General features: G+C 39.1%; 1 protein-coding gene across 1 annotated transcript in view; it reads left to right on the top strand.

The window, feature by feature from the left end:
- The window catches only part of LOC120533515 (zinc finger protein OZF-like), a 106,812-nt gene that overhangs the window by 48,455 nt on the left and 41,010 nt on the right, over window positions 1-17,347 (top strand). Inside the window, exon 5 of the mRNA XM_039760435.1 lies at window positions 9,461-9,477. Coding sequence (XP_039616369.1) covers window positions 9,461-9,477 — 17 coding nt within the window. The remainder of the gene's footprint in view (window positions 1-9,460; window positions 9,478-17,347) is intronic.

Genomic DNA, 17,347 nt, shown 5'->3' with positions numbered 1-17,347 from the left:
TGTCTTGAATTGTGTTTTCTTAATTTTGTTCTACGCTGCTGCTATAATGATGATACATTTCAAGTGGAGTTATTAAACTTTCAAACGTTTACCTGTTTTTTAATTTTAATACATAATTGTTCTCCCTGGGATCCTAACGTTTAAGTATGTACTTATCAAAAAAAGTGAAGCAAATCCCTTAAATTGCTTAATAGATATTATATCGTTTGATTTTCTAAAGAAATGTGAAAATTTGCATTATTGAAAGTTGAACTTACATCAACTGTCTTTTTTATTTATTTTGGAACTGAACTAACAGATTTTAAACTTAACTTTAAAAATGTTTTGTTTGGGTCGATGCAATAATTAAAAGTCAATTTTTTTTAGTGATTTTAAATCCTTTATTCGCCATATACCATTTCTTGTACTCCACTAGGAATTTGTCATTTGTCGCATAACCCAACTTACTCTCCAAACGGAGATGTACTTTTTTGTAAATAAGATTATCGTTATTAGGTCTTCAATCTCACTTCCTGCTCAGGTTCATCTCTTCCCACAGTGTGTTCAGCTGTCTTTGACCACTTTGAGCCTGTGTGTCTCATCATCTCTGTTATCTGATTTGGTGCAACGTCTGAATCCTACAAATTGCCCCCTAGACAGCAGTGTCCCCTCTTGATTAGTTCAGGATTTTTTTGATTCTGTCAGACCAAGTATTGTTACCTTAATAAATGTTAGCTTGATTTCTGGTTGTGTCCCTGCTGCCTTGAAACACGCTGTGGTGCAGAAACGTATTATCAAAAACAAAATAAGGACCCTCTACTGTGTCAAATTTCAGGCAAATTTCTAAACTGCCTTTTTAATTTAAAGTCTTAGAAAAAGTTGTCCTAACACCAACATTTCTGGATGGAAATAGTATTCTGGAAAAATTCCAATCCAGATACAGATGTTCTTACAGCACTGAAACATCCTTGTTAAAGGTTAACGGTGACCTCCTCTTCCCAACTACTAATGCTGGTGATTCTGCTATTCTTGTACTGCTAGATCTTACCTGCGCTTTTAATACCGTGGATCTTATGATTCTTATATCCTGCCTTGAATAGTATGTAGGCTTCCACGGTAATGCCCTTAAATTGTTTAAACCCTATCTAAGCAATAGGAGTTTTTCTATTCATTTGGGTGAGTTCTCATCCTCTGTAGCTCCTCTTACTTGTGGATTCCATCCTTGGACCAGTTCTCTTTTTGATAGGCATGTTACCTTTAGGCTCCATTGTTAACAAGTATGGCATCTCTATGCTGATGACACTTAAATATATTTGCCAAAAATACAGACCCTCCATGTGTGCTTGAATGATATAAAAACCTGGATGGCAATGCATCTTCTTAAACTAAATGATAATAAAACTGTGATCATGCAAAGTGTCCAAAAGTTAAAAAAGTTTGAGTGTCCCTGATGTTGCTCTTTGACCCCTTGTCATATACAGTATCATAAAGCTTCAGTTAGCCCAGGTGTGATCTGTGGCAGCTCATTCAAACTCGACAAACAGATAAATTGTGAGGTTAAATGAAGCTTTTTCCAGCTGAGACTTTAAGGTAAAGGCTTTTCTTTCTTTCAGTGATCTTGAAAAGGGCATCCAAGCTTTTATAACATCTCATTTGGACTATTGCAGTTCTTTGTATGTAGGTGTTGGTCAGGCCCTGTTATGACACCTACAACTATTCCACAACTTTGCTGTTTGCTTACTGAATGGCTCTCATAAGTGTGGCCATATTTCACCAATACTGACCTCACTTCATTGGCTTCTGGTCCATTTCAGAATTGATTTTAAAATTCTATTTCTTGGTTTCAAATGTTTGAATGGATCAGCCCCATCTTGCCTCTCGGAACTTCTTCACTTGTATGTGCCAACAAGAGCCCTGCGGTCTACTAGCCCGATGCTCTTAGTTGTGCTGAGGTCGAGGCTGAAACAAAGGAGGTATCGGGTGTTTGTGGTGGCTGCTCCTTTTCTCTGGAATGGCTCACCTTATTATATTTCATGTGCTCCAACACAGGCCATTTTTAAGTCATCATTAAAGTCTTATTTCTTCTTGCAGCCATTTTACTCTGCAGAATGGTTGGTTATTCTTGCAGTTTTGTGCTGTGTACATGCAGTTTATTTGAACTGCTTCTTTTACTCTTTCTTGTACAGCACTCTGGTTCAGTTCTGGCTGCTGTTGTAAATGTGCTTTAAAAATGAAAATTGCCTTGCCCTGCTTTATAAAAAAATATTTTAATACATAACACTAAGAAGTGCAGATCTGAGACAATGGACTATAAAGATAAAGTTGGTTTGCAACATTTATTACAAAAAGTTAAAGAATATATAAAATAAAGAACAAGAATTGTAGGTTGTAACTGAACAATGAGGGACATGTATGTTGGTTACATTTTCTCATAAAACACAGTAATTTTCCTTTTTCCTCTCACGTTATGTAAAAACAGATGCATGTCTTCCATATGTGAAAAAAGGATGATGAAGGGTCAAAAGACATATTCCCTCTCCTCTTCTTCTAGAAATTCAGATAACAACTCAGATTTCTGAAGGGCCTACTCAATGTCGTCTTTGTCCGTTGACAGTAATGAAAGGAATGAGACTTGCCGCCTGAACACAGAAATGTTCTCAGCACACCACTTCTCTGGCTGTAATATATTTTATTTAAAAAAAAAAAAAAAAAAGAATATTCTTTACATGGTCATCATAAAGCTTATAGCATTTACCTTCACATTTACAAGGAATGTAAGGAAAATAAAAAAAAAAAATAATATACAGTATATTTAATTTGTTATACATTATTAACATATTAACATTACTGCTTTCGATTACAGATTCTACAAGTCTTCAATGTTTCTTACCATACACTATTATTAACACAGCACACAATGCATTTCAAATGTTTTAAGGCCGTTAAGAGTTGTACTAGCACTCCAGTTTGTCAGAAGATGTAAAACAGGCTTTTAGTCTTTTGGGCTTTGACTCCTACTGCTTAATGATTAACAGTCAGCATCTCAGACAAGCATTAAGTCTTTTTATACATTTTATTCACTACACTATAGGCATTTTAAGCCAACATCAACAACATGTAATTCATCTTTCTTATTGAAGTTTATAAAATGATGTGTCTGTACCTGCTCATCAGTGCCCTGTGCTGGAAGTTGGAGAAGGGAGGCTGATGTTTCTTCTAAAAGTAAAGATCTGAAATCTGCAGAACGCAGTGCTATGGAACAGAATAGCAAGACATTTTTTTGTTCACTTCAGAGGTGGTGCAAGTCTTTACTCTGTCTTCTCATTAATGGCTCAATAAAGTCTAAACCTGAAAACAGAGAAAATAATATTTACTTAAGGAAATGTTAAAAAAGAACCAAAAGAATAAGCACATTAAATGACCCTGTCCTGGCTGTCCATTATTTCTGTACCTTCTCATTTTTTCTTTGATTCTTGGCCTTCATTTAGAAAGGCGTTTGCTCGCTCAGTCAGATGTCAGCAGTTACTTCAGTGATTTGTAAAAGAAGCACTAAGTTTAGAATGGTAAGCATTTTGACTCTTTGTCTTTGATTTACAATACGGCTAAGTATATTTGCCACATGACCACAGAACTAAATGAAAGTTATTAAAGGAAATTTAAATGTCATTTACCCCTTGGGCTGGAGTTCTCAAGTAACACACCAGCACTTCCTCAAACCTGGCATGTCATTCTAAAAAGGACTGAGCAGAGTCACGCTGTTAAAAGGAGTTTAATGTTACAAAAATATTTATGCAAACCATTATAAACATACATTTAAAAGATCTGGATTTTGAAAGGTAGGAGTTTCTGGAACTTCAAAACCACTAGGGACAGTATGCTGAAATGAAAAAAATACAAATATAATAAAATAAAATAAACATAACACAAATATCCAACACAAATTGTAGAAGGTGACAAAAATGAGAACCAACAACCAGATGTAATCCTCCCTCTACAAATACTACAATGAAAGAAGAGAGGACTAAAGTTGAGACACACCTCGTTAAAAGTGAAGGGGGCCACGAGGATGAAATACAGAGAAACCACAAAATGGTTCTTTGGAAACCTGGACACAACATTAAATACAGACATACACAAAAAGATAGTTACAATATGAAATGGTCAAACCATCAACATGGGAATTCCACAGTCATGGTTATTCTTCTGACTTGGAAGGCCCAAATACATCCATCCATCCATCCATTATCCAACCCACTATATCCTAACTACAGGGTCACGGGGGTCTGCTGGAGCCAATCCCAGCCAACACAGGGCGCAAAGCAGGAAACAAACCCTGGGCAGGGTGCCAGCCCACCGCAGGGCACACACCCACACACACATATACACCAAGCACACACTAGGGAGGCCCTAATACAAGGGGAAAAAAATTAATCAAACAAAAATATTAAATTACATCTGTTACATCTTTAAATAGTAAAATCTGCCAAACAATGGAAAATGCTCAGCTTTTTAACCTGTATTTGAAAAAGTTCCAGTTCAGAAATCTAAACGTCAGTATTGTTTACAAGCACACACTCCTGGCATGCATACACTACCTGCATACTTGACAATGTGGCCTTCATGACTCTGAAGGCAGGGAGCAGGATGCTGTAGTCTCTTTGCTTTTTTACAAAGAGGGCACTTGGACTCATTTTGATATTTAATAATGTAATCAAAGTTGGTTTTATATTCTCTGCCTTTGTGGAGGAATGTGACTGTGGATATCAAGACAAAAATATTATGGAATACTAATTTGGCAGAAAGCACTAACGTTTAATAAACAGCTAACTTAACTATAGAAAAATCAAGTTAAATAAGATATTTAAGAAATGTTAATGACGACGATAAACATAAATACCTTTCATATTGTACACTAACATTGCAAATTCTCCACATAACATCTCATAAATAAGTGAAAAAGTTAATATACAGGGTGGGCCATTTATATGGATACACCTTAATAAAATGGGAATGGTTGGTGATATTAACTTCCTGTTTGTGGCACATTAGTATATGTGAGGGGGGAAACTTTTCAAGATGGGTGGTGACCATGGTGGCCATTTGGAAGTCGGTCATTTTGGATCCAACTTTTGTTTTTTCAATAGGAAAAGGGTCATGTGACACATCAAACTTATTGAGAAGTTCACAAGAAAAACAATGGTGTGCTTGGTTTTAACGTAACTTTATTCTTTCATGAGTTATTTACAAGTTTCTGACCACTTCTAAAATGTGTTCAATGTGCTGCCCATTGTGTTGGATTGTCAATGCAACCCTCTTCTCCCACTCTTCACACACTGATAGCAACACCGCAGGAGAAATGCTAGCACAGGCTTCCAGTATCCGTAGTTTCAGGTGCTGCACATCTCGTATCTTCACAGCATAGACAATTGCCTTCAGATGACCCCAAAGATAAAAGTCTAAGGGGGTCAGATTGGGAGACCTTGGGGGCCATTCAGCTGGCCCACGACAACCAATCTACTTTCCAGGAAACTGTTCATCTAGGAATGCTCGGACCTGACACCCATAATGTGGTGGTGCACCATCTTGCTGGAAAAACTCAGGGAACGTGCCAGTTTCATTGCATAAAGAGGGAAACACATGCAATTTCGCATATCCAGTGGCCTTGAGGTTTCCATTGATGAAGAATGGCCCCACTATCTTTGCACCCCATATACCACACCATACCATCAATTTTTTTGTTCCAACGGTCTTGGAGGGATCTATCCAATGTGGGTTAGTGTCAGACCAATAGCGGTGGTTTTGTTTGTTAACTTCACCATTCACATAAAAGTTTGCCTCATCACTGAACAAAATCTGGAAGCCTGTGCTAGCATTTCACCTGCGGTGTTGCTATCAGTGTGTGAAGAGTGGGAGAAGAGGGTTGCATTGACAATCCAACACAATGGGCAGCACATTGAGCACATTTTATAAGTGGTCAGAAACTTGTAAATAACTCATGAAAGAATAAAGTTACGTTAAAACCAATTGTTTTTCTTGTGAAATTCCCAATAAGTTTGATGTGTCACATGACCCACTTCCTATTGAAAAAACAAAATTTGGATCCAAAATGGCCGACTTCCAAATGGCCACCATGGTCACCACCCATCTTGAAAAGTTTCCCCCTCACATATACTAATGTGCCACAAACAGGAAGTTAATATCACCAACCATTCCCATTTTATTAAGGTGTATCCATATAAATGGCTCACTCTGTAGATTAAATAATATAGCAAATATTAAAAAGAAATAATACAAGAGGTAAAAAATAATTAAAATGATATCCTTAAAAATAGGATATGTTAGTAATGACGATAAACAGAGAACACTTGGATTCGCTATAAAGTATATAATCGTACATCTCATTAGTTTTGTTTAATGGATCTAACGTTTCTTCAAATATACTGAGCTTTTTATTCTATGAGTCCATACCTGGTTCTGTTGTGCCATTGTTCTGTGTCGGAAAACGTTTCCAGCGCCTTTCCTTTTTCGAATTGGAAAAAGTGTACAGCAGCTCTTCTCCTTCTCTTTCTACAGACTGTGGGCAGTTGAGGGGCGGACTGTGCAAGGCAGGAGGCGTGGAAGGTCAAGTCTTCGATCTGCAGCCGGACCCTTCTCGTTTCAGGCCCTTAGACCCCCAGTGTTCTCAGGGGTGCACAAGTGAAGCCTCAGGCCTGGCAGTCTACAGTCTTTTAAAGTGACCCAATGGCTCATCTTTGGGATTCAGTTTTTAGAGGGGCCATCGTGATTGCCATAAATCTCTTGTCTTAGTTCTCTGCGATATGATTTAGCACCTTCAAGAAAAACTGGCAATGCATGAATATTCATTTGTGTTCCTGCTTTGAGTGTTAAATATCTGATTTACGGCGTCTTTAATGCAGCCTCTCGGTGGCTGCACTGTGCGACTCTGATGACTCGCGTTTTTCAGGCAGGTTTAGTTTTCAGGTCCCGCTCTGGCGCCCCCTGTGGCTGAAGATTGCTAACCGCCCCAAATTCTTCTTTTAATAGGACTCTTACATTAAGCTGTTACTGTTCTTGTACCGCGATGAAGCAGAGACAACAAGGCTGATGGATCAATAGGCAGACATTAAAGGTTCACCTGGTAAAAAATACCAAAGGCAGGAAAGGAGGAGAACCAAAACCAAATGGAGAAAGCAATGCGTAGTCAGAGACTTGTAGTCAAATGAACTGAGAAACAAATAAATAAGTAAAGTAAAATAAACCTGTGTGATAAAAAGTATCGATTGTGCAAGAATAATTGTGTAATAACACTCCTTAAGAAATCCATTAAGTTAGATATCAAGTTGAATAAAATGGCCACCGTTGCACTGTTCACAATGCTGATCACAAACTCCAGGGACACCGAGCTACAAAATGGTGGTGGCTGATCCAAAAACACAATCTAGTAAAGATATTAGAAAATGTAAATTGTGATACAGACGCCTCACTAATATATTCAATGGGACAAAAGTTTTTTCCAATTAAAAAAAAAAAATGCTATGGAAGCTTTATCTTGAGTCAGATGCATTTACAGGATATTCTCTGGGAAAGAAAGTCATAAGAACTCTGAATTCATAACAGATACCTCCTAGCTGATTTTTATTTTATTTATCAGTTGCAGATTGATCATGCTAAATTTTCACTGAATGAAGTTAGGATTAGATGCATAAAAATTATTTTTATAGTATTTGGTTCTTTTTTGAGTTTCTGATTATATATGCCATTATTTATTACCTTTACATTCTTTTTACTTATTTGACTCATTCCCTCCTTTACAACTTCTGAGATACAATTAGCTCCATTTCTTTAGTACTCGGTTGTTGTACCGCGTTAGCCATTATGGATGTAGTGTGAAGTCAAGTAAAATGACCCCTTTTACTGGCTAACTAAAAGATTACAATACGCAACCTTTCGAGGCAACTCAGGACCTTCTTCAGGCAAGATGTAATCATTAAGATTAAGATTTCAATAAACTGAAAAAATAACAAACAAAAAAGCAATACAATCTTCTTTCCAAAGGCTTTACACTCTACAATCCTTCTGCAACATAACAAGAAAAACAAAAACAATCCTAGCAGGTTTAAAGAAAATTAAGCACCCGCAGCAAAGACTCTTCTTTATGTGAGAGACAGAGCAGGACTATCATCCAGCACTGGAAGTGACCGACCCTAAACTGAAGCCCCCCGTTTGAATAGCTTAAATGCCCCACACTAGTGATGGGCCACTCGATACTGAGGTTTCCTGCAGAGCCACAGCACCATACGTCACCACAGTTTTAGACCCTCAGTTACAGAGCCAGAAGTGACGTCTCCGTCGTTTCAGGACTGACTTCGTAAAATTACTTTTGGAAGGATTCAGCAGGTTTCGGCCAAGCCCGGAAAGTAACGTCAGGTCAAAGACCCCTTTAGAAATTAAGCGATAAAAATAAGAAGGGAAAAACAGTACATCAAACCAAATAATATGCATCACTGTGAAGTTCAGAAGGTTTCTGCCATCACATCGTGTCACACATCAAACTAAACAATACGGATTGTTTCTGTGAAATATTAATATTAACATTTACGTTTTGTTCAGGTCTGTGGGAACCATTTAACATGTCGACAAAATTAAAATAATCAAGATCTGTGTGAATTGAAAATAGTTTTTCATTTACATTCATGAAACGAAGTATACAATATAATATATAATATATAAGGTTTACACCACGATAGAGTTTAGTAAAATGTTAATAATAAAAGTGATTACGTTTTTTTAAATGTACAGTACAATATTGTTCTAAACCAATTTAGAATAAACATTTTAGCCAATTTAATATTTTTAAACATGTATGTGAAGAAAACAGCAATCCATATTCTACACTGAATTATGCTATATTTTAATTGCCTAATATAGAACTGCTGTAGTTTTTGTCACTTATTATTATAAACGATAGGCCATCAAAAGAAAAGAAAAAAAAATACTAATAAGAACACAATTTGTTTACATAGCACCCTGCCCAAAATTCAGAAAGAACCACAGGACTGATATAACATTGGCTACAAATAATATCTTCACTAAACAAAGACAAATACAGGATATACAAAACATTCAAATAGAATAAAAGACAATAATGCAGACTAAAATACAACATATAATACTACAAAAAAGTCTTGAACAAATAACATAAATTGTGACAAACATTCAAACCCTGAGTACCTGGACAGACAGAGGGGGTAAACTGAAAGAAGGGGGCAGAATGTCAGATCAGTTTAATGTCCTCCTAAACAAATGAATGGAGTCAGCTGATGTCATTAATTTTGGGAGGTCAGTCCACAGTCAGGGCGCTATATACAGCTGAAGACCCTGCTGTCACCCACAGAGTGCAGGTTAGCAGGGGGCACAGAATGAGAGGACCTTAGTGGGCAGGTCAAGAATAGAATTTGATATTCAGTCCTGTGAGACACAGGGAGCAGTGAAGTAGTAGTGACTTACAATAATCAATGTGGGATGTGATAAAAGCAGGGACATGTTTCTCAGCATTAGAAAAGGAGAGGAATGAGCAAACAGAAGGAATGTGACACAGGTGGAAGTTTTTTAATATGGCTTACATGGTGAAATAAGAAAAGGAGGAATCAAAGCAACACCGAGATTCTTTGCAGTAAAAGAAGGTCTGATGAGATCATCACTAACAATGGTTGTAGGAGTTTGTAGGAGTTCAGTTATGTTGAATTTAATTTTAAAGAGTTTTGTTCTGTTCAGGTTTTAATTTTATTTTAATTTCACTGAGGCAAGTTGTGAGCTGAGAAAGATATGATGAAGTGTCATTTTTAACATTGAAACAGATCTAAGCATCATCTGCAAGATAAGCCAGTTCAAAGCTATGAATAACTTGCTCAGGGGGGAGCACAGAGATACAGAAGAGCAGAGGATGTCATTTCATTAACAAAGGGAAGTCTGATGGAGGAACTTCTGTGAGAAATCAAGACATTTGGGGTGCCCTGGACATGACATAAGCTGCATGGCCACAACGCCATAAGCAGTAACTTTTACTTTTACACAAACTGGGACAGCAGCTCCTCAAGAGGAAGGTAATAATGCTTAGCACAATGAGGAAAAATAAGCCAGAGCTCCTATTGCAACTGCTGGCCACACAGAATAGGCCAGTGAAGACCTTCATGTTTGTCTAAACAAATGACACATCTTTGGAGCACAATGCTATCTGCACAGGGATAGGAGATTCCATGGCAAGAAATGATAATGGACTATAATGCTACAAAAAGAGGAGTGGAGAATTTAGACAAAACATTACACTAGATGCTGGCCACAGGCAATTTTTTCAACATATTGAACATCTCAGAAAAATATACTTTTGTTATCTTGACAACCTTGAATTGAGACTGGAACAGGGAGAAGGAGAGGAGAAGGTAAACCATTGGTGACACCTCGCATGCTACTGGGACGACATGTGCCAAAGACCCCAGCATGCACAGCCATTGTGTAGATTCAACAGTCCAATCCACAGAAGAACCAATGATGGTACCTGTAGTGTGTATGCATAGTGAGTGTGTTTGTGTGTCTCACTGAGTGAACTGTACAGTTATTACAGTATTGTGTAGAAAATGAAAATGTTCAGTTGTGCTTGATAAACAAATAGAATGTGATCAGAGGGTGAAGAGTAAACAGGTTATTTACATTGCTTGTTAAAATAAAGTGACCATCTGATTTAAAAACAAAAACTGAGATTGAACACAATTATTTTTTATGCTTCTCAAAGAAAAATTAAAATATGACGTTTGTAAACTACTGCATTTGTGAAGTGGGAGGGGATATCCAAAACTGTCATTGAGTGTATTTCAGTAATATGTGTAGTGCCTTATAAAATCACAATATTACATTAAAATATACTGCTCAAAAAATTAAAGGATATTTAACTGACATTTTTCCCCCTCATCTGTTTTGTCACTCATTTTGCATTTGGCTACAGTCAGTATCACTAGTGAGGTGATACCTGGACCCTACAGAACTGGCACAGGTAGTCCAATTTCTCCAGGATGGCACTGCCAGAAGGTTTGCTGTTGTCTCCCAGCACAGTCTCAAGGTCATTGAGGAGATTCCAAGAGACAGGCAGTTACTCTAGGAGAGCTCGACAGGGCCAGAGAAGGTCCTTATCCCATCAGGAGGACCAGAGGAACAGCATGAGTACTGGCAGAGAATACAAAATGACCTCCAGCAGGCAGGCCACCTCTGACAAAAAGAAATAGACTTCATGAGGCTGGCCTGAGGGCTCAACGTTCTCTAGTGGGCTCCGTGCAGCTTGATTGTCATTTGCCTTAGAATAACAGAATTGGCAGGTCCACCACTGGTTGGCGCCCTGTGCTTTTCATAGATGATTTTTTCAACAAAGCACATGTGACAGACGTGAAATGGCCTGGAGAAGACGTGGAGAACGTTATGCTGCCTGTAACATCGTTCAGCTGACCGGTTTGGTGGGGTGGTCAGTGATGGTCAGGGGAGGTATATCCATGGAGGGACATAGAGACCTTTACAGGATAGACAATGACACCTTGACTGCCATTAGGTATCGAGATGAAATCCTTGGACCCACTGTCAGACACTATGTAGCTTATGTCATGTCCAGGGTATCCCTCATGCCTTAATTTATAATATAATAATTAAGTTATCTTAATTTTATAATAATATAATCTTATATCACAGCTCCAGCTAATTCAAAACTCAAACATAAGAGTCCTGTCACGAACCACCAACAGAGAGCACATCATAGCCATCCTGCTGCACCTTCACTGCTCCCTGTGTCTTACTAAGGTCCTCTCATTCTGTGCCCCCCACTAACCTGCACTCTGTGGGTGACAGCAGGGCCTTTAGCTGTATATAGCGCCTTAACTGTGTTATGACCTTCTGACATTAATGACGTCAGCTGACTCACTTCATTTATTTAACTCATTTGTTTAGGAGGACATTAAACAGACCTGACATTCGGCCCTTTCTTTCAGTTTACCCCCTTTATCTGTCCAGGTACTCAGAGCTTGCATTTTTATCACAATTTATGTTATTTGTTCAAGATTTGTTTGTAGTATTATATGTTGTATTTTAGTCTGAATTATTGTCTTTTATTCTATTTGAATGTTTTGTATATCCTGTATTTATCTTTAGTTTGTGAAGATATTATTTGTAGCCAATGTTATATCGGTCCTGTTGTTCTTTCTGAATTTTGAGCAGGGTGCTATAGAAATAAATAGTGTTCTTAATTAGTATTTTTTTTTTCTTTTGATGGCCCATCATTTATAAAAATAAGTGACAAAAACTAGAGAAGTTCTATATAAGGCAATTAATATACAGTATTGCACAATTCAGTGTAGAATATGTATTGCCGTTTTCTTCACATACATGTTTAAAAATATTAGATTGGCTTAAATGTTTATTCTAAATTGGTTTAGAACAATATTGCACACCTGCATAGTACATTTTAAAAAGCGTAATCACTTTTTTTATTAACATTTTACTAAACTCTATCGTTGTGTAGACATTGTAATTATATTGTATGTTTCATTTTATGAATGTAAACGAAAAACTATTTTCAATTCACACAGATCTTGATGATTTTAATTTTGTTGACATGTTAAATGTTTCCCACAGACCCGAACAGAACGTAAATGTTAATATTAATATTTCACAGAAACGATCCGTATTGTTTAGTTTGATTTGTGACAAGACGTGATGGCAGAAACCCTCTGAACTTCACAATGATGAGTATTATTTGGTTTCTAAACGGGTCTTTGACCAGATGTTACTTTCCGGGCTTTGCCGAGTCCTGCTGAAACCTTCCAAAGGTAATTTTACGAAGTCAGTCCTGAAACGACGGAGACGTCACTTCCGGGTCTAAAACTGCGGGTCTCAATCTGCGGTGACGTATGGTGCTGTGGCTCTGCAGGTGGATGCTTCTTAAACGTCCAGTGCTTCGAAAGCTCGACACGGTGTCTAAACCTCAGTATTGAGCGGCCCATCATCTTCTCCTGCACTTGCAGTCTTAATTTATCGCTGTTTTCATTTTGTTGTGTCGAGGTGCTGTGTCATTAAAACCTTACAATGTAGTTTTTAAAAATGGTGACAGAACATTTTCTCCTAACTGAAGTATGGAAGATGAAGTCCATGTCCACCCTCGCCGTTTCTGTTTGTCCTGAGGGTTTCGCCCTGACCATGCAGTTTAAATTTATTTATTTAATTTTACTACTGACTTTTTCCAAATACAATTGTTGCATTTCTTTTTTTTTTTTTTCTTCTTAATATAAGCCCAGTCAGGTGAAGTGACTTGCTCAGGATCAGCATTTGACCCCACAGCCATTAGGTTTTGAAGCTAAAAGCCTTAACCACTACACCACATTACCTGCTTAGATGTCCAGGAGAAGTGATGTCAACCTCGGCATCTTAAACATGACCTAAGGAAATGGACAGAAGCATCATCGGCTTGTGGGGGTCACCTCTGAGGGGCTGTTCATTATGGATGATCTTTCCTGACCGTGTGCTACATTGGAATTTGTGCAGGGGACCCCAGCCATTACTGTATGAAAAAATCTTAAACGAGAACATCTTTTTGCTACTTGTGACCCCTTTTGACATTTTGTAATTGTGTAGGCTGCTCCAGAGTGTGGTCCCCAGATGGACAGATGGAGACGTTACGTTTCTGTATGGTTTAGAATTTCTGCTGGTCTTGTCCTTCCCTGCTGCTCCTCTTTGACCAGCAGGACATTGTGGTGTCAGGCTGACTATCATGCAATTGGTCAAACCTCATGCTGTTGGACCAATCAGACCTCAGCATGACTTCTGTTCTTGAACCTTCTGCCATCTCCACCAGTGTTCTTTTCACGAAGTGGACCGGAACTGAAATAAAAGTTAAATAAACTGTCTGAAGAGTAGAAGTAGAGAATAAGGAGAATGAGGCAGGTGTTGTCAGGCTGACGTTCATCACACTTGTCTTTGTGTATAACACACATGTAATAGTATCATGTGATTTGTGTGTTAAGAAGGTCCAACACAGACATGAAAGGCGCTATATAACAGATCATTGTGAGCACACGGTGGATACATAAGTGAAGATTTTACTCCAGTAAGATCCAAGCTGGGGACATCACAAAGCAAAGTGGCTGCTGGACTTCATTGTTCTTGGCCCTGGTGCATTGTGGATACTCCATCTATCATCCAGCCCGCTATATCCTAACTACAGGTCACAGGGTTCTGAGGGAGCCAATCCCAGTCAGCACGGGGCGCAAGGCAGGAAACAAACCCCGATTAGGGTGCCAGTCTGTTATACCTGCATTTTTATTACTCTTAAATTTAATATTGTTTCTTTATCAGTATGCTGCTGCAGGAGTATATGAATTTCTCCTCAGGATTAATAAAGTTTCTAACTATCTATCTAGCCCACCGCAGGGCACACAAAAACACACCAAGCAGACACAAGGGACAATTTAGGATTACCAATGCACCTAACCCTGCATGTCTTTGGACTGTGTGAGGAAATCCACGCAGACATGAGGAGAACATGCAAACTCCACGCAGGTAGGCCACAGGGAGCAAACCCAGATCTCGTTACTGTGAGACAGCAGCGCTACCTACTGCGCCACCATGTCGCTCTTTGTGGATACTCTCCATTTAGAAAACTGTATCCCATGACCACTTTGGAGTTGAGGTGGGCTACATTTCTCACAAATTAACAAAGAGTGTGTTTTATTGATGAGTTCTAGGCTGGTAGGTGTGTGAGATGTGACTACTTACGGGTGGCACCAGACTTTCTACACCTGCTCTGGAGCTTTAAAGGTCCACCTGAGAAGATCCAGGATGAGCTGGAAATCGAGGACTACACTGGATGGGAGCTCAGCTGGTGGAGAAGGAGAGGGGGCTGTGTGTGGGTAAGTGGGCCAGCAGCACCATGGCTAACTAGAGCTACTGCTGTGGAGTACAGTTAAGTGTTTTGGATTCTACCTCCTTGGTGTCTCTGTCTCCCCTTCCTCATATTTAGCCTTTATTTGTAATCAAAACCTCCTCTTTTTGCTACTTGAGTCCCCTTTTGATATTATGTGGGTGTGCGGACTGCTCCACAATCTGATCTCTGGGTAGGATGGATGGCATAAAAGACACTGAGCTCCTGTCTAGTTCTAAATTTAATGGGACGTAGTGCTGTGAGGCCAAACTGCCCATTACTGCCCTTTAATCAGTTCTGGGTCAGCCTGACTTATGTTCTTAAACCTTCTCCCATCTTAGTGTTCCACCAATGATTTTTGCAAGCCAAAATGAAAATTAAAAAGTAGTTCACCAGAAGTAAAATAAAAGTGAAAAGATTTCCAAAGACTAGAACTAAAGAATACCAAGGATGATGATCGTGTTGTCTTTCTGATGTTCACCATAGTTGTCTTTGTGTGTAACGTACACACCATGGTGTGGAGTCGCCAAGTTAATTAATTAAAACCTGAAGGCTGTAGTGTTCGCTTAGACAAGAACATGAGTGTTTGTGTGTCTCCGAGTCCATCACTGTCTGCTCTTACACTGAGCCCCCTCACATCCCCTGTCACCTCATCATCTGGACAAATGTGGCAATCAAAAACGTTAACCTAATGATGTGCCCGCCTGCTGCCCGTGCCCACCATGAACTGCCTGAATTGAACCTGTAGCTGCTCAGTTTAGAATCGCAGGGCACTTGGCTGATAAATGAGGTGGACATCAACTCGTCACATTTACTGTGCCACACGTACTCAAGTGAGGAGCTGTAAAGAACAACTGTGGCTCTCAGGGTAACTTTTGGTTTTTCTTGTAAACATAAAAATGTCTCCCAGTTGTCACCCTCATTCCTGTTTTGTTTCAATTTATTTTTTAAATGTCCTGAAGTATCTTTCACTGTGATCATTCATATTTTCGTTTATGTCATTCTGTCACCGTTACAGATAATGTCCAATTTCTAATGAAGATTTTGATGTCCTCTCTATTAGTGTTGAGGTACAGACTGAGCTTCCACAGCACGACAGTAGTTCAGCATGGGAGGCTCATCAGGTGACGTTTGAGGTGGTCACACAACTAAAGCAATGGTCCTGGGAGAGTCGGCAGTCCATCTGGTCCTGGCACTTAATGGACAGGCTGTGCGGCAGCTTTGTGAGATTTCAGCTCACTTGAGGACTGAGGAAGAAGAGCTGATGAAGATACTGAAGTGACGATGAGGCACAGCTCAGGTTTCAAAGAATGACCTGCCTGCCTCTTCTAACACAGCAGTGAAGAGATGGAAAGGACTGACATTATGTTACAGAATGGTGACTCCATTAAAATGGAGCTATCCAAGGTAACTGGGGTCCAGTAGTCAAAGAAAGGAAAGCAAGAAATGACAACACTTCACAGGTCACACAGAGCAGAGGACGACATCACGTCCCTAAGGTAAGAAGCTGGGTGACATGCTGAGCTCCTGTGTGACAGCGGGAACCTCAGTCCTCTGATGTCACCACTTTATGAAGAGTGGAGGTGAACTTCACAAAGATGATTACTTGGAGTTGCTGCCCCTACGGCGTGAAGGACAGTGTCTTACTGCAGAAAGGTGAGTGGGCTGCTGTGCTCTTCAGCAATCCAGAGGATAGTACACCATCAACATCTTCATGGTCTCCAATAAGACCAGAACCAGATGTGAAACACATAACAGTGTGTGATGTCCAGACACCCCCTGCATGAAGCAGAAGACCACAAACAGGCTGTGGTACCAGGGCCTGAGGTGGATGAGAGTGTCTTGTGCTCAGAGATACCCCTACATAAAGAGGAGGGCAGCAAACCACAGAGTGTGGTACCTGAGGAACATCAGAGTCACAGGAACAGAAGACATTTACCAAACTAGAACAGATAATTAAATCCATCAAGGTCGCTTCTTTAGCTAATAGGTACGATAATAAAAAGCTAGTCTGTCTGTCTGTCTGTGAGTGTGTGTTCCCTCTGAGCAATCTGATTGGTCAGTTTGGCTTTAGTGGCTCACTGGTATGGGAGATGGACCTGATACTTTAGGGGTGTAAAGTTCAATTCCTGATTGTAACCCTTTTTTTTTTTTTAATATATTTTTACAAAAAAAAAAAAAAAAAAGCATTTCAACAAAAATAATGTTGGGCCACTAAAATCTAATAGGGTTCAAGCTGAGTTGCCTTTAAAAAGGGGAAACATTTGAAAGAATAGAAAAGAAGCTGTCACAGTGGGTAGTAGAGGCCGTAGCAGAAAACCTTTTTTTGTCTATTACATTGTTCAGTTATATTTCTTTTTGTCTGACTGCTGTAAGTAGGATGAGTTCATTCAAGTATGCAGCCCCTCAAGGTCACTC

The sequence above is a fragment of the Polypterus senegalus genome, chromosome 8 (assembly GCF_016835505.1).
Source record: "Polypterus senegalus isolate Bchr_013 chromosome 8, ASM1683550v1, whole genome shotgun sequence".
NCBI classification, from domain to species: domain Eukaryota; kingdom Metazoa; phylum Chordata; class Cladistia; order Polypteriformes; family Polypteridae; genus Polypterus; species Polypterus senegalus.
This window is presented reverse-complemented; position numbering and strand designations above follow the sequence as displayed.